At 38.7% G+C, this 22,224-nt stretch overlaps 1 protein-coding gene and 1 long non-coding RNA gene across 8 annotated transcripts in view; both read right to left on the reverse strand.

Annotated features, from left to right (window-relative positions):
• Positions 1 to 1,133: 1,133 nt before the first annotated feature.
• Positions 1,134 to 3,372, reverse strand: LOC137193395 (uncharacterized). Its single transcript, XR_010930807.1, has 2 exons — positions 3,336 to 3,372; positions 1,134 to 1,956 (listed from the first exon to the last, which is right to left on the reverse strand). It is a non-coding gene; the product is annotated as an uncharacterized lncRNA (long non-coding RNA).
• Positions 3,373 to 19,192: 15,820 nt separating this feature from the next.
• tnk2b (tyrosine kinase, non-receptor, 2b) overlaps positions 19,193 to 22,224 on the reverse strand; it is a 62,785-nt gene continuing 59,753 nt past the window's right edge. For all 7 annotated transcript variants that reach the window (XM_067605191.1, XM_067605188.1, XM_067605192.1 and 4 more), the window contains one exon: positions 19,193 to 21,831. In XM_067605191.1, coding sequence (XP_067461292.1) covers positions 21,825 to 21,831 — 7 coding nt within the window. In that variant the 3' untranslated portion in view covers positions 19,193 to 21,824. The remainder of the gene's footprint in view (positions 21,832 to 22,224) is intronic.

Genomic DNA, 22,224 nt, shown 5'->3' on the forward strand with positions numbered 1-22,224 from the left:
CAGAGTGTATGGGTTTAAAAATTTAAACCCCCAACTAATACAAACAGCAGCTATAAAAGAACAAGCACTCATCGCCTGTTCTCTGCCTTTTTTCTACACTTGAGTGTAGAAAAACACAAACATTATTAGTAGTGTACTAATATAAAATGATCGGCATTGCTATATATGTATAATGTGTACACAGAGGGAAGACATTCAAAGGAAACTTTGGATTAAACTTTTTTTGTTGTTCTCCCTCATGAATGAATGCTGACCATTGGACTAATAAGCTATAATTAAAATATATGTTTGTAATAAGAGGAAAAGCCTCAATATTTAATTATAAGAATTTAAGTTTAATGATAAATCCTGTAATTTAATTTAGTGATTTACAGATATTGTCCATTAGTAATCAGTTTAGAATAATTTCATTCACCATAGCAACCAGCAACCAGAGTGCCTTGGCACAGCACCTGCAGACGATTGATGTTAATTAGTTCATGCTGGAGGCACACAGTTTCTTACCATGTCCTTTGAAATATTTTTCAAGTCTCCCACTTGTTTACACCGTACACATAGTAATGCTTTTCATTTCATACTGGTGTCCTATTCATTGTGTATACATGTATTGTAGTTGTCTGTTGTAGCTTTTCAGATGGAATTGTTATACTTACATTTGCACTATTCTGTTTTGGCCTACTTGTTGAATTTGACCAAGGAAAGCAGGAACCTGTCTGCATAATAGAAGGTCATGTGTGAGGACTTAGATGGAAGCCATATTTTGGAAGACTAATTTGGCCCTCCACTTACTATCGCCACATATATTTAATACATTCTGTATACTGAGGTGCCCAAACTTTCTGTTTTCACTGGAAAATTAGACTGTCTTAGAGTTTTGTTTATCTCTGCTTTGATTATCTGATTATCAGTCTTTCTCCTCAGTGCCAATCCTTTTTGACCATAAGGTTTACTGCAGGCATACTACTTAATCTGTTGCCCTCCTCTGTAGTTGCTCATGAGAGATAAAAATCTACCTTATCTTGTGGTTTTAGAGAAACTTCGATCATCAGCGCTTAAACATCAGAAACTGGTCAGCCAGAGTCTGCAGGCTGCACAGTTGTGCTTTGTTCCCTCCTCTGTTCATGACAAAAATAAATGGACAGATGGCAGAGCAGAAACAGACCAGTGAAGACCAGCCACTGTAGCGGCAAGATTTTTATTAGCTTTGTTCTCATTTTGGGGTTTTTATTCACTGATACAACATCCAAAATAGTCATTTGAGGTTATAAAGAATTTTCACATCACATTAAACAAGAAGAGGGAGAAGTTTAATGAGAACAAAAATGTCAATTACTTGGTAAAAGAGTTAAAGTTCATCAGCAGCGTGCCTCCTATATTACAAGCTCCAACAGTATCACAATCATTGATCAGTTGGACGTGGGTGTGTGTCCTCGTGTGTGCAAAACGTGCCTCCAAAGCACAAAACAAAATGAAAACGTCTATAACATGGTTGATGTATTGGAACACGTACAGTCTGATGCAGACGAGGGTCACCTCGCATTGATCACATTAAACAGGCAGAAAAACAAACCTTCAGATGTGGGCAAAGACACAAAATGAATAGTGATGGCATTCGTTATAGTTGAAAGTCTGAGTTCAGTGATACTGTTCAAGTTACATGAAACAAAGTTCTGTTTAGTGGCCTGACATTTAGGATCTAACGAGAAATGCAAATGATCTTAAACACTCAAGTAGCCTTCAGATGCTTACATCTTTTTCAGTTTAGGTGATTATATTTAATTACAATAATACATATTAGAGCAAAAATGTCTAATTTTGGTGTAAATTTCAAAAATCAAGTCCAAATAGATCTTCAGCATATCATGGTTCTGACCTAGTCTGGCTCTTCGTCCCTCCACCAGTCCACCAGAGGTCTGTGCTGTCCACCAGAGCAGGTTAACTTCAGACGATCACTACCTGTTAACACAATGACCACTGACCAATCAGATCACAGCACAGGAAAAAAAGAGTCATCATTCCTACGGGTTCCCGACATGGACAAAAGTCCTGAGTTTATAATAAAGTGACAAGTAAAAAGGAGCAATATATATTTATATAGGTCAGTGGAAACATTTTATTGTTCCAGGCTTTGTATTTCCACTCTGGATTTAAAACTTCTAACAAACAGAGAGATCGTTTACGACACTAAACACATAATGATGATTTTAGCTGCATTTTAACTTTGCAAAGTTTACTTTATCCCTGGAGTGACAGTTGACAATGTGAATGATTTTACACTCTGATTCCATCACTGCAGCTCAGAATAACTAATTTTATTAGGAAAATAATCCACATACTGTTAATTGGCTCCCATGATTATAAATGCAACATTTAGGTCAGATAGATTTCATCAGTCATTCATTAGTTTTCCACTCTTTGCTTCAGTAACAGAAACAATCTGGCATTACTTCAGTTTTATGTGACATATTCAGAATGATTCTTCATCATCCAATTAAATAGGAAAAAATACTCACTTTATATTTAAGTCATATATAATAATTCCTACATGTATTTTAAGCCTTAGCCTACATTTAATATGTGGAAATTATTTCTAGTGTTTCTACATTTTCTTATTCTGTTGTATAATTACAGGCTCATTTACATTTCACTTCAGTGAATATGATTTTTTTCTGTTCCTAAAACAGAAGTTTTCCGCAGGTGCTTGGCTATCATCGTTTCATCTCATATCACATGAAGTACTTCATTCATGGTTCTGATGATGTCACTCTTTCACATGAATGCACTCGTAGCTGGATAAGAAAGCCCAGAGTTGACTGAGCAAGTTGATAACCAGCTTCGTAGTATCGGTTTTCTGCACAGCCAGTGTTAGGCTCAGTGAAGCCAGATAACAAAAAGATATCCTGGGTATGTTGAACTTGCTTCGTAGCACACACCCCAGGTGCCCTCGGACTTTTACCCTGTTTGTTTAACTGGACTGAGTGGCAGTAGGTCCGGGAAGTTGTAATTGAAGTTTGCTTTCACACTGGCTGTTTTCTTAAGGAAATGTGACTGAGGACTGCTGCTTGCTACACACTGACCCTCATACATACTATGTGCAAAAGTGAACTGAGACTCAGAGCAACAGTTGTCTTTCAGTCCTATTTTCGTTGTTACACGCAGGCCTCTCCACGTGACAAACTTATTCATGTTTATGTCAGCAGCGATGTATGCTTGAGTTCTTTAAAGACCCTTTAAAGGTTGTCAATGTTATGTTGAGGCTTGTTTGCTGTTTCTGCTCAGTGTGACTTGCGTATTTAAGTTATATTCATGTGCATGCTGGTTTTTTCCCTCCTCACCTGCACTGCATCATCCTCATCAGCCCTGCCCTTTTCCCAGTGTTTTCCCCCACCTATCAGCTTCTTTTCCATTCTCCTGTTTCATCTCCTCATTCCCTTCACTTGAGTTTCTCTGCCCATCTCCCCGTCTGCACCTCATCTCCTCGTTAGTTCAGTTAGTATCTCAGTCCTGTGTTTCAGTTCAGTCTTGTGGGATCCTTTGTTCTGTCCGTTTTGTTCTGTCTGTTTCAGTTTTGCTTTGCTCCTGAGGCTAAATAAAAAAACATTCTTCAGTTCATACTGCCTGTGTTCTTCATTTGAGTCCATCTCCTGCTGCTCCCTTTACCCAACGTGGTTTCTGTCCACACCTGCGTCATCTTCTCCTCCTCCACCACCTTGAAGCACTTTTTATGCCTCAAATATAAACACAAACTTTTTTCTCATCTGCAACTATTTCACAATTCAGCAGCTTGGCTTTTACTCAGAGATAAGAACGGAGATCAGCAGCACACTACATCCTAATAATGTTTTTAAAGCTGGAATAAACTCACACAAACAGCTCCATGGTGCAAATCAAAAAGAGAATGTAACATTTACATAGTTATCCACTATCTGTCCATAACTGCTTTTTAAAATACGGCTATGTGTTTTGCCTTTTATAAGTGAAAGGAGCTAATATAAATGCTCACAGCCACACTTCTCTACAGCACTGTGCTTCTTTTAAATCTTTTGATTATTGATCTCAGTTTGTGATAAGTGTGTTCCAACACTACCAGCATTGTAGGTGTAGGTGTGAATCTTTGTGTCCTTATTCGACTGAAATACAATATGAAGCATAACTGGCAATTAAGATAAATGGTCTGCAGCCTTTTCATTTGAAAAAAGTTAACTGCATTAATTAATTAATCAATTAATTAATTTGAAAGCACCTCACAGTGTCCTGCTTGTATGAGAATAACAAACTGAGAGGGAGGTGGAGTGCTCCGCTGTGTTAGTATTAATGTCATGTGTCCAGCAGTGGAAAGCAGCCTCTCTGCTGCACCATTAGCTCCAGAGAAAGACATCGCTGTCCAACATGCTGAACGGCTGCAGGGTTTTTGAGGTGAAATAAACTGAGCACCGAGTCATTTTCTTCACCAGTTGGTTTAATGTTGCAGTGTGAGCTCCTCAGCTGGTCTCATTTGCTACTGCTGATTGCTGCTCCACTCCACTGAAATTAAGCTCTGAGTGATGGCATAGAGGGCTCACAATGTACTTCACATTTGTCTCGCAAAGGTAATTATTTAATCAATAAATCAAAACATGTTTGCAACCGTTGCCTTTTTTACAGACTCCCACTTAGGTCAGCTGAGAAAAAAAAGATCCATGTCTAAATCTATACTCTCAGTTTAGAAATCTGTGCACACGGTTTATAAAATGTGCCCTTGAATTCATAATCTGTGCCCTCAAATTATGAATAAGGTTCCAATTTTGAATAGTTCATGACCTTGCATATATGCGACATATAATAACAACATCTATTTTACACATATGTGCAACAGATTTATGTTACATAATTATAAAATACATATATGAAAGCATATTTGGTTAAAATATATGCCAACTATTAAAAAATATACTTACGTTTTTGTGATACATATATTGTTAACCATATATGTCCATATATGAAATTGTTCCATATATGGCATTGCAATTATATATCATATATGTGATTCCAGCATATGTACATACATGACATATATGACATTTTCATAAATGCACATATATTAGATTACCGTATGGGCTCATTTTATTTATCGTTATTGTTTCAAAGTTTTTACAATTTTAAACAATAATGTAGTTCGTAAGGGCACACTTAACGTGAATCCATGGGCATGGATTCATTTGAGGGCACGAATTATGAATCTGAGAACACCGATTTCTAAACCGAGAGTACAGATTTACACATAGACCTTTACTCATGGATTTTTTTTTTTTTTCCTCAGCTGACCCCAGGGGGGCTCCGTACTTTTTAAAAAGCTAACTCTAGCGTGCGCGTGCTGTAGACTGTTTTGATGCTGCACTGCCTTAACAGTTGAGTTCGGCCTTTTTAGTTCCATCAATATCACATTATTAACTAACATTTAGAAAATCAATTTTGACATTTGTAATCGATTCAGGATCATAGGAGATAAGAATTGAGATTCGAATGTGAATTGAATTTTTTTTTTTCACCCACCTCTATTTGATCGCATCAGAAAGCTGTCTCTTGAGTCACCCACACATATTAACAGCGCATTTTGCAGTGACTTGAATGTGATGTGGTAAAATGAACATTTTGTCATACTTGTGGAATCTTTCTCACCCTTTTCTTAATGCTGCTGATGGTAAGTGACAGCTGAAACATGTGAGTGGGAGGAGGCGAAGGAGAGCCTGTCTATGACAAAGAAGTTGTATATTTAGGATGACTTTGATTCCTAAAGCAGAGTTGAATTTTGATCTTTTTTCACAGGGTGTCTGGGAGACAGACGAGCCGGTCTTTGAGCCACTGAGTTTAATTTAGTTTACAACTGATCCAGTTATTCATCACAGGTGACAATCAAATAAGACAATCATCAAGAGGCACACACACATCCATGAATTCTTTTTAAACTCACTGTACCTTCCCCTGAACAGAAATTGTCCAGTCATTGCTTAGCAGCTGTAAGTAGCTACGGCAGGTCTGTCAAGCTTTGGATTTCTCCTCATGAAGGGGTGTGCATGGTGGTCTGATAATAGACACTCTCGAGAGTTAGGAGGGTAATGTTGTTTTTTTATGGCCTTTCCACAACCATGAAACAAATGCTTGTTATTTCCATGTCTTCAACATGGATCATCATGTAAAGATGCTGACTTTTTGCCAGGGACGCGTAGCTTTTAGCTCTTTTAGCCTAATATCATGTATGTAGCCATCAAGTGCATATTAAGAACCCCTTTTCTCCTTTTAAAATAAGTCAACTGCCAATAGACTTTTCATGTACATAAATGATAAATTAAGGAAATTGGAGAATTGGAAATAAGACAGCAGTATCTCTTTGTGATGATAAGTTGTTCTCTATCAAAAGTCAATTGGAGGAATCAATTGGAGGAAGAAGGAAGAATCCAAAAAACCAAGAGAACAAACTGCCCCCTTTCTGTCAGAAAATATGATATACTACTACACAGATCATGGAGGGTGGCACTAATGTAGTCAACAAGCAGGATTCACACATACAGTAGACATCAGGCCCTTCTTAGTACTTGAGGGCAGCGTGATGGCTAATTTTGACAGATATATCTACAAAGGATTTTGCCATGATAGGCAAAATTGAATAGGCTGAGGGGCAGGTCAGTGTCACCTTTCAGACAGGAGAGGGCCGGGCACTTACTTTGTGTTTCTTATAGCTTAGGTCAGCTTGACTGGCCTCCATCCATTGAAGTTAAACTGAAATGAAGCTTGAGGACAAGAGCGACTGGTGATGCTTGTTGGTGTTGTGACTGAAGCCTGAAAGAGTTTTTGTTTTTATCTCTTCTTGCTCAGTGATGAGGAGTCAGAGTTGGCATCTGTCGATGCAGGACTATTGCATAAGATGCTTGGTGCACTTTAAGATGGGTTTTCCTCAGAGGACAGAAAGACAAGCCCAGAGTGTGTATGCAGGATTGCGAAACCTACCTACTTTGCAGTCTCAGAGCTTTTCAGTTTCCTCTGGGGTCCACACCGGTTTGGCTTGATTGAAATTCTGATTGCACTATCTGAATAACTGCCTGGTCAGAACTGCTTCAGGCAAGATGTAATATAGCATATTAATATAGCAAAATACAAAAAAGATTGAATATTCTGTCCTCACAGGTTGGAAAGGTAACCAGTTCCAGCACATATCAGTGAGAATGAAGATTGCAGAGTTGGGATGTCTGGTGTCCAGCTCTGCAATGTGTCCCTCTGATAAGCGTCCCAGTTCATCATTTCTTGCTGGTGGGTAAGATGTAGATGCCAGCTGAAATTAAAGAGTAAAATAGTAAAGGAAACCAGTTTGCAAGCTAATGACCAGTGATTCACACAGTATTAAAACAAAGGCACTGGCTGAGGAACTGATGTAATAATTTATGTGATTCTGTGCCAGTAGTCCACAGACCATTGTTCTGGACTGGTTTCCATGCCGATAGTATTTTGTTCTATTGGTATGGAATGGGTTTCAAGAATTTATTGCCAGACCTCTTTTAGACCACTAACCACACATTTTCTACCATCACATCAGACATTTTAGTGCTGTTAAATAGGATATTTTTACCACATTTTACCGTTTTAACCTAAACCATGATCTTTTCCTAACCCTAAACAAGTGGTTTTTGTGCTTAAACCTAACCATTTTAACCCAAACCATGGGAAGGATTGGAGTATCACCTGCAAGCAAAAACATTCCTCCTCCATTTATCTTCTACTCCTCTGCATGGCCTATAAGCAAACTGCATGGGATCAATTGCATACTTAGTTTTCCTTAAGATTTCTGGCCTTACCAGTTTTTCAAAGGTTTTCATTAAAATTGATGTGAGAGCAACCGGTCTAAAATCATTAAGAGTTTTGGGGCAACTGGATTTGGGAACAGGGACTACCACAGCATCATTCCAGATCTTAGGTACATGCTGTACCTGTACCTGTCTTATTAAAAATGTAGTGGAACACAGGACTCAGTTCTTTTTGCACAAGATTTAAGTGACCATAGATGTTGTTAGATCTAGGACTCTTATTTAATCTTACTGAAAGGCCTTTTCAACATCCTTTTGGTCTATGTCAAAGTGCTGATTGTCTTCAAGTTTGTGACTCAGTTCCTGAATTTCATTACTAAAATCAAAAGTATATAAAAATCATTGAGGACATTAGCCAACTCAGTATCTGAACTCAAGCCATCTGAAGTGACATCACCACTGTTCTTTGGATTCCAGAGGCCTTTTATAGTTTTCATGCTAGACCAGACTGAGCCAAGGTTGTTTGCAGCCCTCTTGTTCTCTACTTAAGATTTATAGTTCTGTTTTGCTTTTAAAATTTATGTTTTCAGCTCCTTTTTAGCTATACGCAGATTAAAGGCTGCTCCCTATTTTTAAATATGGGCTTATTTTTCTGTATGCTGGACGGATTTGGTCACCCATGGTTTGTTGTTAGGGTAAATTTGAACTCTTACAAGGAACAATGGCCTTACAAAAGGCAGCATATGAGCATGTTACATCAACAAGTTTTACCAAATAATCACCACAAGACTGTTTCAACATGTCCCAGTCAGTGCAATCATCACATTCCTGCAGGTAGAGCACAGATTCTTCTGTCCAGTCTTTTATGTCCTCTGTCTGTGTTTTCTCTCCCTTTAAAACTATTTTATATAGGGGCAGTAAATGCACACCGTTATGATCCGCAGAGCCCAGTGGGGTAGTGGGAGTGATTTATAAGTGTCCTTTACTGGCTATTAACAAAGATCCAATATCTTATTCTGCCTGGTTGGACAGGAGACATATTGGTAAAATTTTGTAAGTATCTTTTCAAGGGAGACATAGTTAAAATCACCCAATATGAAGTTTGGTGCATCAGGTGAAATCGACTGCAGTTTTTTCACTACATCAAAGATGGTGCTAGAGGCATAAGTGGTATTTGACTTCAGGTGGATGTACACAGTTGTTATAAAAAGTTGCGGAAACTCACGGGTCAGGTAGAAAGGACACAACGATACAGATAAAAGTTCTAAATCTGGTGTACAAATGCATCCTCTGATGAGTCACAGAGCTACATTTGTTAAAATATAAACAGCCTTTCAATCCAGAAAAATGGAGCTCCAAAACCATCAATGACCAGGTCGGTGTCCCGGTTGCGCTCTGTGAGCCATGTCTCATGAAGACCATGATGCAGTGTTGTGTTCACAACTTGTTTCCGCTGCCCCCAAAATCATTGAATGTAGGTTTAAAGATGACACAGGGGAGAGGAGAGACGTAAAGAATGGAATCTATGAAAGTTTAAAGATGAAAGAGGCAGAGGAAACATAGACTGTAAAAAAAATAATGGACATAGCCACCATTGGTTTGTGGATTCCCATTTTGAAGCCTCAAGTTTGGTATTCTGAGTTTTGCCATCTTGGTTTTTTGGAGCGAGAAGTGACCATACTTGGACGAGAGCAGAGCTGCCAAGTCTCATGCTTTGACCGTGAGACTCACACAATTGACACAGATCTGACTATCTCACGCCACACATGCCTTTTTCATGCTAACTTTTCATTTTGCTTCCTTCCGAAATGTGAACGTGCAATGTTGTTGTTTTTGTTTTTTTGGGTTTTTTTTTTCAAATTTAGACGGGCTGAGGCGTAGAGTGTAACAAGGCTAAGGCAGCACTTTTCACCATTGTCCATGAACGCACCGATCATCTCTTTGAACTGAAAGCGGTGAAGCTGATAATTTATTCAGATATTTATTCTATTTGGATAGACCTGAGAGGCTAAAGTGGGGAGTATCAGATGGTGGGAGGGACTTGGTGAGGAGCATGGATCTTTCTTATCCTAGGTTTTGAAGAAAAATGTTTAATATCTGGAGTGTAGTAGGTCAGTTTATCACAAATAATGCTCATTTAATTGTGAACAAATTAAGTACTGCTAAAATAATTCAGTTATTCAAAAATAAAACTACATTTCCCATAATCCCCTTTGGTTTCTGTTGCAAAGCAGATGTTAGTTATTCAAAGAGTTTCTTTTGTCTTTGCTAAACTTTGAGGTGTTTTTTTTTTCACTTTCTTTCTATTGTTACTAATGAAAAATATACATACGACGCAAATACAAGGCGCCCAACTCACAATAATACAGGGTGCTGAATCCTTAAAGTAGTGAGAATGAATAAAAAAGGCCTAGAACAGCAAACCTAGTTTACTTATTTTTAATTGCCACACGGACGCTTCGGGCAAGATGCCCTTTTTCAGTGTGTATTCTGGCAATCTACAATAATTAACACAGGTGGGATTAATTATATATATCCACAACTCTCTCTTTCTATTGTTACTAAAAAAGCTTAAAGAGGAGTTTTTAACCACAAATGGCACAACGGAGCATTTTTTGATGAATGCTATCTCATTGATTGACAGCTGGTGGCAGTAACGTGGGGATGCAGGATGCAAAATATTGCAAGATCCACTCGTTGATCACGTCCCCTTTTGAAAGCTCTCTACAGTAAATCACTGTTCACTTTAGCAACACATTTTTCATCTAACTTCATGTCAAAGCATTTCTTCTTTATTTCTGTCACAGTACAGTGCTGCTCTAATGACATGTCATTTGCAGCTGTACTATTAACACAGATTTGTTGTGTTTTTGTATGCTGACTTCTGTCAGCAGGACTTGAAGCTCCACAGTGTGTAGATCTTCTTTTTACCTTTGGGTGACATTTCTATGAATGAAACAAACAGAGAGGAACAGGTAGCCTTGTACAGAGATTTAGGAGCATCTGTAAGTTTCTGCAGTTAAGAGGGTTTGAATCTGACATAGAGCAGTCATATGAGCAAGCTTCACAGAAAGCAAGAAAGTAAGAAAGGTTTTGTTAAGAATGCAAAAATGTTCCTGTGTGAGGTCCAATGTATTTTGGTGAGAAACCAGCAACAAAGCCTAACAGGGTACCTTTAACTACAAATTTGTTTAATCTTTCTAACAATCATGTCATTTGTTCACATTAATCACTGCAGTCGTTACATAATTTTCTTTTTTATTTTAATAGTTCAACTGCCAGAGGTAAAATGTGAAACAGAGCACATTTTTAATAGGATAGATTTGGAGAGAAATCAGCCTCAAAAGTTGAATCTGGTGTTACAGTAACTAGTGCAGCAGGCCAGAGGTTGGCTGCAGGGGAATAAAAATGGACGAGGTCTCACATAGAGAGCTGGAGTCATGCAGTAGCTCCACTGTACGTATATGTAGACATCCAGAGGGAGACCAAGGTAAAGGCATAGATGAGAGAAACTCTCCTTCCCTCCAGAGGGACTCACAGACAGGAGCTGCACTCTTGACTCACTGTAGCTCCCTATATGTGTGTCGCCTCACCTCCCAGTATTTAAAACCTCTCTCATTTAAAGAGGATTTTCTTTAACGTATCCTATAGGAGCAGTAGCTTCTTACAATTTATTGCTCTTCTGTCACATGTACACAATCGCCTCTGTGTGGTTTTATCTGTTCTCAGTAGATTCACAGAGGCTGTCAAAGTTTAATGCAGAGAAAGCAATCATTTTTTATACACACAGTGTCAGGGCTCTGTGTGGCACCTGTCCACCCACCAAATGCAGGTAGAATTCGGCAGTGGCGTGTAACACAGTCGATCTTACTAGCCGCTTTGGAGCAGCGCTGTAGATTGATCTGAGGAAAACTGCTGCCTGCCTGCCTGCCGCAGCTACGAGAGCATGGTCAGGTCGCTTTAACACTCACACAGACCTTACTGGTGCATCTACACACAGTTCATATCCACTTGTGAGGATATAAACCCCTCTCTCTCTATCGCTTTCTCTCTTTCAAACACACACACAGGATTCTGACATTTTAAATTAGGAAACAATTGATTATTGTTGTTAATAAATACTTAAACAGACAAGGTTTTTCTCCTGCTAGGTTTTTTCAGTTAAGTTTTGTTCTATTCAATTAATCATCTACACCCCTGCACCACTTTTATTACATGTAATAAGAAGCTACTCTTTTTATGTCTTAATCGGTTGCATGTTTTCATACAAAAGGAGCTTTGCACACAACCTTATCAGAGCTGAATATTTGACTGTAGTGTTATATATTTTATGTTGTCTTGATTTGGGTGTTTAGATGGATCATTTACTTTTAAAGGGTTGTAAATCAAACAACAAAATTGTGGCTAGTGAAAATGCTGACTGGCAAGTAACTTGTCTCTTTCTGCAATCCTTCACCAACTTCTCCTCCAAAAAGGTCATCTTCACCCCTCTTATCTCTCTTCTGCTCCTCCTCCTACCTCCACTCCCTTCAATTTCTTGAATATGGCATACTGTAAGTGGTGTACAGCTTCTTTTTTTTTCTTACCCTGACAAAAATGGCAGTGCTATTACTTCTCTTACTAAGGGAACAGTCACTTTTGCTTCATTTTTTTAAATCAAGTCTTGAGTATCCAGAAATTGCTTTTTGATTACCCCCAAAAATGACTGATACTACACCACCACCACTATCATTAAAACCTTTTCTATAAAGTGAATCTCTGGTTATTTGTCTGTCAAAAATGCCTCATGGAATTTGTAATCATATATAATGGTAACTAGTGGGGAGCTTTTGCAGTGGAAGGCAATAATGTGAAAAAAGTGGGACCAACATGAACACCGCTCCTTATATGAATGTACACTTAGTTTTTAAGTAATTGCAGCAAAAGTACAAGGAGGACTCCTGTTACATATTAACAGACAGCAGTTAATGCAGTCGAAAAGTTTTATATCTTGCAGCTGTCATACACTCACAACATGACACTTCTAACTGTCCACCTATACCTCCAGGCCACACGTGCACCTGTTCTGTGTAATACGTTTGGGTATACACGTGTATCGGCACTTCCAGCAATCCAATTACATCCATGACTGGAGGTCAGCAGAGGGAACATGCACATAATGTACCAATATAATCGTCAGACAGTCATTCATATGCCCAATAACAGCAAGGCTCTCTAAACATTTAAACATTCACATATTCACATCTCATTTTGTCGAATGATAGGACATGCTCCACAGCCGCTCGGCATATATGATTATATCATGTAATATTTTAAGGCCTCATGGGAGATTAATTCCAGAATAAGTTAATATTATGGGTTATACTGTAAGGAGTTTCCAGAAGGGATTGGATACTGTATTCAAACAAGGGTTATAAATAGTTAAGAAGGTGGCGTTCAGGGATCAAATGGGAGTTCATTAGTTAGATAATTCTATAATAACCTTCAAGCACATGGGGACATCGAACAAAGAGCTACCTTTAGCCATGAGCAATGGCTAAAGAATGGCTTAAGAACAATGATTAATCGATTTTCAGTGTGGAGGTTCATTATTGTGAAAAAAAAGTGATCAATGTCGAAGGGAGAGATAATGAGGGCCATTGGAGAGAGAAAGGAAGAGGAAAAATAAGAGAGGCAGTAAAAGATTTAATTCCTACAACATGTTTTGTCTTCTTTAACCTCTTCCACTCCCCGTAGACACTGGTGTCTGCAGGTGACATTACTGTCTTTCAGAGGATGTAGTGGGCTCATTTTTAAAGCTACAGTGAAGATACTGGTATCATATGAAACTAGACGATCAAAGGAATCCATTGGTACCAACGAAAAGGGCTAAATAACACTCCAAATTTAGGCTAAATTTTGGCAAGGGAAAAACTGGCATGGCGAATCTCCCCTTTTACACACATGCCAGTTTTTGCAGGCAGTATAAATGTGTTATTTTCACCTATTCTAAAAATGGTGTATTTGAATAATTCTGCATACTGGAGTCCCTAAACAGTCTTGGAATTGCATAAATTGGGTATGACTGGAAAGCTGAGACTTTGCGGATTCAGTGAGCCTGATTGTATTCATGTGTGATGATGTTAGTCCCCATAGGAGCCATTTGCCATAGTGAGACCATTTTTTGGTCTTCTTGACATCACTGTATAAAATGACCTATAGTGACCTCAAGGATAATCACAGCCTCATGAAACTTTACAACCACAGACCAGAGACCGAGGGCATTCAGAGGATGTATGGCTTTCCTAGGTTAATTGACAATAAGGGAGTTTCTGAGCAATTTCCAGAACAGAAGTACTTGCCATCCAATTGCTGAAAAAATACAATTCTTATAGAAATCTCCAAATGTCTTAATGGGGTATTTTTATAAATTCTCAAGTGGTCAAAATGGCTAAATTTTGCACCAAATCTGTGCAACAAATGCTATCAACCCAAAAATTGCTGCAACAACTTATGAGACATAACTGAGCATGGCGATGACTGTCATATACTTCCATCATAATGTTCTAAGCCCTTATACACTCTAAACTTAAAAATTTTGAATAGGTGCCTAACCAAAACATAATGTTCATTACAGATTTATTACTAGAAAAACTTGACACACAGTGCTGCATCTCAAATTAACCTTCAGGCTCACATCTTTCAGATGATGTAAACCACTTCTATGTGTCATATACTGTTGACCTTCTAACTCCCCCTAAACATCCCCTGTCCCCCCTAAAAATGGATCTATAGCAGGGGAGTGGGATTGGAAGAGATTAAAGCCCCACAAGGGCTTTTTTTTAGTTATTTTGGGTGTTAGATCTTTGTTCAGGTTGAAGGTGGGCAAAACTATGCTGGAAAGTATATGAGTCTACTAGACTAATAAGAAGGGGATGTCAGTCAGCCATACTGTCTTGAGAACAGGTCTAATCTGCCAGAATAAGTAAAATCACCTGTGTGGGTGTAACATTGGTGTGCAGGGCCTTTAAAACTGCACTAATCAATATTTTTATATTAACAATGGATCAAAAGACTCTGAGTAATGTGAAAGGAATTGCATGGAAACAAACCCACAGAGAATTACAACCAACTCTGCAGTTCCCCTCAGCTCTACAGATCGTTTTAGCCACTTTCAGCTCAATGTTTTGGATTTACGGCCCACAACCTTATTTTTTTAGTTCAGTCTCACTGCTCTCATCCACATAATTCCCAGCCAGCTAAATGCTCTGATAAACTCACAGTACAAAACCGTATAAGTGGAAATAAAAAATCACTTTGCTAATTAGAATCGTTGAATATCGTCCCAACATCATTAGCGATGGCTGTGTTTAAGTGTCCCAGTAAGCCAAGCCAGTGAGCGAGCATGCACAATACCAGGACCGGGAACTGACACATCTAAATTGAATGCAGCTATCATTAAAGGGCTGGGGTTGTGGAAAACAAGAAAAATGGGCCTTGGGATGGATTAGGGAGATGGTAGGGGGCCTCCTGTGCTTTAAAAGTATAGTCCTTTCTTCTCAGTCTTTTTATGTTATTTGAAATGTTGAAATTTGCAGCTCAAGTGTGAGTGGTGTTGAGGTGGAACACACTAGAAAGTCACACCAGAAAGTCAAATCAGATGTGCTAGGAAGTTTTAGCATGAGCCGACCCCTGCCGTAACTTCTGTAGTTGGAGTTTGCATTTCAGCCAGATAACAAGCAAAGCAGGACACTTGAAGTGTTGCTGGTTGTTCAGCAACTAAAAAGACTTAACAGCCTTCCAGACAATGGAAATTTACATCAAGAATGGCTGAAATTCAGTTTTGGAAACAATCTTCCCTCCGCATGTGGTTGTGTGTGTGTGTGTGTGTGTGTGTGTGTGTGTGTGTGTGTGTGTGTTCCGCACATTTTACGGCCAACAGTCTGCTTAACGAAACTCAGTACGGACAAAGTTTTAAAACACAGTTCTGTTACTCAGCTAAAAGAATACATCTGTGCTAAAGTTAAGCTAGCAACCTCCAGCTATGTTTGAAATAATTACTTTTACTTTGTGAGGAAACGTTGACAATTTTAACGTCCCTAAACATCCTGTTGAAATCTCAACTGTGTAACAGCAGGTTTTTCCCCTTCGCTCATGATCAGACTCCAGTTCATAACCTGCTTTACTAACCCTAACCCTGCAGACATTACTCCAGGTAAAGATGTGGCAAAAGGGAACTTCCATTATTCATTAGGTAGTATTCTGATTGGCTGGGGGTGAAGGTGGGGGCCCCACCTCCAGCCAATCAGAGTGGGTGATCATTAATAATGCACATTTTATGTAAATAGCTTCCGAAACAGTCTGCCGGAGGACAGAGGGGAATCTAGGCTGTAAGGAAAGATGGATTTAGAGAAATCTAAACAACCTTTGGTGAATAAAATGTCACAGGTGTGTTTAAAATAGACTCTATTTATAAAATCGAGTCAAAAAGGGCCGCGATACCAGATCTTTAATGATATTAGCTCCACCAGGTGCCTCCAGGTGGCTGGCGACTTATAGGCCCATTTGTGTTGTTGCAATAATTTTTTTCTGTCGTGTGTGTGTGAGCCAGTGTGGCAAAAATAGACTTTGTGAGAAAAGATAGTGGAGTGAGGAAAAGAACCGGTCCCTGCAGGCTATATTGCTTTTTAAATTATGTCGAGCAGTGCCAGCTTTCCAGGTGATTTCTTTATTGTGTGTTGTATTGATGTATGAATGTTTACTTTAACCATTAGAGAGACGTTTCCATGTTCACAGTAATGTCACTGCAGCAAACATTGTGGGACATTTAAGTAGCCAGACTAAAAACTGTATTAACTTGACAGGACAGAGGAAACTGAATTAAACTTTTAGCTTCTGAAATAACAAATAACATTTTTTTGACAGCTTTGATGGAGCTCAGGATTTATCAGGAGGACGGCTACTTTACTCCAAATGATAGTCAATAAATAATAGTCAGCACCCCTGCAACCCCAACTGAAATCATGTTCCCGCAGCTATGGCCCCTTGCATTTCCTGCTGTGACATGTACAGTATACTGTGTACTGTAGTGTGCTTTCAGTCACCGGTGAGGGGAGCTCCACTGCTTAAAGTTACTGATTTTCCTTCTTTTCTTTCTCTTTGACTTCTCAAAAGTCTCTCCTGTGTGCCCTCCCTCAGTCTGTCTCTCTCCACTCCTCAGTTGGCCGATCCATTGCTCAGTAAAGGTTTGTGACTGTGCTATATGCTCAGCTCCGAGCTAAAGAGCTAAAGCTCTGAGCAACTCAGAACAACAGAGGATATGGTGAGGAAGGAACAAGACAGTCTTGTTGGGGAAAAATGTACCTTTGTTAAAAAATATATAATATTATAATATAATATATTATGTTATAAAGAAAAAGAGAAAAAAAGAGCAAAGAGAGATGTTGAAATCATATTCTACAAAGTAAACTGTAGACACACACACAGATAAATATATATGCCGGAGGATTTCTTTTCCACACAGCAGCACAAGGTAAACTCTTATCTGCTCCTCTGCACTTGGCAGCTCCTCCTGCTTTTTGTCTCTCTTTTCACTTCATTTACCCTCTTCTGTTTGATGAAAACCACAATAATTTCTCTGGGGATTCCTGTGAGCCCATGGCTCTGGTGCCCAAAACAACAAGACTGGGTAATGGTACACATGCACACACACGCAGACACACTCTAATTAGTAAGCAGAAGCTCCACAGCTCCAATAGCAAAGTAAAGAGAATAAAGATGATGAATGGTGGGGCAGTTGAAAAATCTCAGACAATGTGTGTTTGTGTGACTGAAGGGTTGGCAGTTCTCTGCCACATCGTTAAGTTTTTATTCTGTGTTAATAGTATTTTATGTTTTATTGACTCAAAGGTGTTTTTCATCATTAGGATTCCATGCGTATCATCAATAAACAAATGAGTCCACGATATGCTCATTTAGGTCCTAACACACTATAAACAATTTATGAACTATGAACCATAAAGTGTTTGGTGCTACAGCAAATGGTACGAATATATAATATGAAGGTCAATTGATATGTGTGTGGTGAGGATCAATACGGTCGACACATGCAAGGTCCAGGGGTTTATTTTCTCACAGCGATCAAGGCCTTGCATTGTCGGAACGTCGATGATCACAAACACAAACACAGCCTAATTGATTGGGATTGATCTGTCACATCACACGCACACTAAAGCCATGAGGGCTGGTGGAGGGAGAGTTCTGATAACTGCTTCCTTATGAAATCACTCACAATCCACTGCACGCACAGAGCTCAAAACTTTCATTTTGTTTCACTTGAATATTTCACTGTGCCTTGTAGTGTAATTTAAAGTCATTGATTTCGCTTTCCAGCCCTAAACTCTACTATTTTGGTTCACTCTCTCAGCTCTCGTCAGTTTCCAGCAGCAGGAAAACACAAAAAAGCTCTAAAAACCATGGTGACAAATTAAAATATTAATGTAAAAAACATCACAAATTTTAAAAAATAATTTCTGTAAATGTGTTATCTAAATCATGAACATGAATACAAAACTCATTCCACAAATGTAAACATTAGCTTAAAAACTGAAACTTGCAAAGCTGGTCATGTAATAATGTATCCTCTTAATTACTGTATGAAATAGCCAATTTCCATTCTCGGACTGTTTCTACGTGTCTTATCTTCCTTTGCTCTCAGTCCTCAGATTTGTTTTCGGTAAAGTTTTCTCATTCTCCCTGCTGAACCTGTTTTGATGCTTAATGCCCGTAGGCCACCAAGCAAGTGATTGACAGCGTGTGTCCCGGCACTGTGCAATAAGCTAATATTGGCCGATATATAAACCTGGCCCATTTCCCGTCCTAACTCTTATGACTTAGAAAGTCATGAAAAATGTCCATCACAAGTTCTCAGAGCCTGAGGCAGTGTCCTAAAAGTGCTTGCATCCAACCAACTGTCCAGAACCTAAAGTTATTCCTAAACATAAAAAGAAATGCAGCAAATCATCATGCTAGCATGCTGATTTTTAGCATGCTAGCATGCTGATTGATTTTCAAAATTGTCATTGACTGATAATCTAGGAAGTGAAGCGATAGATACTGTAAACATACATGTTCCTGGAGCTTAATCCTGTTGTGGTGCATATTAATAATGCTGAAGAGGACAGTAATGCTGCAGTGTCAAATAAAATGATTTTGTCAAAGCTAATTAGTCAAACTTTTGTTATATTTTAATAATTAGCTCTTATCCAAAATCCAACAAGTTCCACACAACCTGGAGGGTTGTGTGGAACTTGTTGGATTTACTAAAAAACTAAATCCAGGTAGCTTGATATCCCAAGCAGTGAACTCAAGCTCAATACTCAAACTGATCAAAGAAAACTTGAAGGTGATGTGAAAAAATCCATGAACAGGGAGAGAGGTAAAAAATAATTAACTCTTTAATAAAAAATACATTTATAAATTCGGCAGCATGAACTTCTCTTGAGCATTTCCATCAACCCAGGAGGAGAAAAAACGAGAACCAACTGTACAAGTAGGCATTTCAAATAAAACACATTCTGGGAAGCAAATACATATAAATGAGACAGAAATGGCAAGTTGGATTGAAGGAAAAACAGCAAAAACAATATAAGTGACTTAAAAACGCAGACAGTTTCAGAAGAAACCGATCTGGCGAACAAAGACTAAACAGAACTGAACAGAGTTTTCTAACATCAGAGTTTCAACACCACAACAGGAGAATGTTGCTTTGGGTCGATCATAACACCACAAGGTTCACTTCAGTCCTTCTAACACATCTACAGCAGCTTGGTATAAAGAGAAACAACACATTAACAGACTGTGGAAGCAGCCCTCACATCAAGTTGTCCTTATGCACTGGTTACCAAATGGTAAAAGGACAACTTCTTTCTACTTTCGGGAGGAAAAACTGACTCACCAAACACTTTATACTGAAAATGGTATCAGACAATTGTTTCCTGTGCAACAAGGATACGTAATGACGATGAAAGCTCTATTTTCACTGGATGGCACTGATGGATGGACAGACTAGGAGGTTACAGGTTCTACAGCAGCCTTATTGCACACGAGAGGAAGCTTTTACTGAAGGTTGTCATCCAAAATCAGTACTGTACATCCTTTATAAAATATATTTCCAACACGTTTTTTTAAACTCTGTATTAACTTCTTCAGAGGCCATTTAAAGTTTCTGCCCAAACAGAACGGCTCTGGGTTTTTGTGGACATATGGAGGGGCTTGATGGTTTGGAGCAAATCCAGGGGTCTACATGTGGACATACACGCTTATAATTTAAATAGATTAGTACCAGTTGGCAAAGAAGGTTCTCGTTTCCTGTGGAGAGAAGCACTGGAGGGATTGTGTGTCTAGTATTGTTTTTCAATGATTTGTTGACCACATTAAAGTGAATTTTAGAAGTCAAAGTCCTTTCCTCTTTGAACAAAAGCCGGAAGAAAAGTTCTCCGTGTTGACTGAATTTTAAACCTTACATATTGACCGTTCATTGCTGAGGGCTGTGGTGCGATAAAACCCAGACAGAAAATGTACTGTCACGTCCAGCAGTGAGTTCACCCCTAGCTGACGCGTACTCCCCAGTTTTAAATTATTGCCCCTAAAGCTGCTGACCAAAATATCACAGTTGTGGTTGTAAGTGATGATTATGGGGCTGGATCTGTGCCTGAGGGTGAATTTCACTACATTGCTCTTATTAGCTGCCAACGTAGTCTAGGTGCATGCAGAAAATACCAAGTTGGCAGGAGTTTTCAGCTGATGCACAGGAGTTCTGTGTGGGCAAAGTGCTTAGACGGAAGGAATAAGGAAAGACTAAAGACTGGGGTGAAGGAAGTTTCCACTGACTGGGTGGCCGTTTTTCTTCTTGAACCACATGAGGCAATACTCACAGATTGGTGTTTAACTCAAGTGGAGACACATTCAAATCATTTAGAGAATAGACTGACTAGCAATGGACAAAACAGTCTTCTCTGGTCTCTGAGCTTTATATTCAAAACTAAAATATACCAATATTTAATACAATTGTTGCCACACATACTGTACATACATTTAGTTTTGTAGGTAAATAAAAAGTACATTTTCTAATCTTCTTTTCCCATTAATTTTCTTGATTAAGGTCAACACTTTGAGTCTTAGGTGAGGTGTTAATACTGACTAACTCCCCACATCAAATTGTAAAAATTCATCATGACTGAAGAGGTGAGCTAAATGTGTTTACACACACACACATTCTCACTTTCCTGCACAGGCTTTCAGCAGCAGACAGTCTTCATAATCACTATAACCATTCATCTTTATAGCCGTAAACAGGCTAAATTACTCCTACAGTATGGCCTGAACAGCCAATTAAATATCGGTTTTGTATTTTGTTGTGTTTGGATGTTGAAGAGGTAAACTATACTGAAACACCAGTTTTCAGTCAAACTGTACTATTTAATAGTTCTTGGCATATTCTGACACGATATGATGATCTCTTGGCAAAGTGTGGACCTTTTATACACAGTGCATCTGTGTATTTGTGCTATTTAACTCATTTTCACCTCTTCATTTTCACCTCAACCTGACCGTTTAATGACTTTAACAAAAAGAAAAGAGTCTTATTGTGGCAGTGATGATAGTAGTAAGTGGATCTGAGAGAGTATGGTAGCACCCAGAATCTGTGATACTGTAGGGACCTGTTAGGGTGACTCATTGACCAAATAGCCTTGAATGCACAAGGACAGTGTCATTTGTCATTTTTGAAAGATGATGAATGGTGGTATGCAATTTCTTAATAAGTGCAACAAGTCTTTTTTGCTCCCAGGCTAAGTTTCTGTATCCATGGTGAGTCTAAATGGAGCCGTAATGAAGTTTGGTATTTTGTGCAAGTTGAGTGAAAATGTGCTTGATTCCTACACTCAAATAACAGTCTTCTGATTGGATGTGTGACTGAAGAGTCAAACAAGAGGGTCAGGAGCAGAGTCACCCCCTCTGATGGTATTGAGGATGAAATTCCAATCAGAGCTCAGCAGCTTGAGATTTCTGTCACCGCCTGCAAATATGAAGAAGCTTTGAATTAGACTGAGAAAATAAAACAAAAGAGACCTACTTTTCAAGAATCAAAAGCATTTCCATAATATATATCATTTCTATAGAATGGAACTGTTCAACAAAGCAGACAACTTCTTCAGTCTAACAGCTTTAGCCTTACCCAAGACTCATTAAGAAAGCAGAAACAGTGTTCTTCTATGTCTGCTGGTAAATTTTTAGTTCACTTGCAGTTAATTCATATTTGGAGGAGGGTGAAATCTGCAGCAGGTAAACCCAGCTAGGAAGCAGATTTTAAGATTAAAACCCTCTTTATTGTCATTTCTCAGCACTCACATACATGGAACGAAATTTATCCTCTTCATTTGACCCATGTGACCTGCATTTGCATTTTAAT

The sequence above is a fragment of the Thunnus thynnus genome, chromosome 12 (assembly GCF_963924715.1).
Source record: "Thunnus thynnus chromosome 12, fThuThy2.1, whole genome shotgun sequence".
NCBI classification, from domain to species: domain Eukaryota; kingdom Metazoa; phylum Chordata; class Actinopteri; order Scombriformes; family Scombridae; genus Thunnus; species Thunnus thynnus.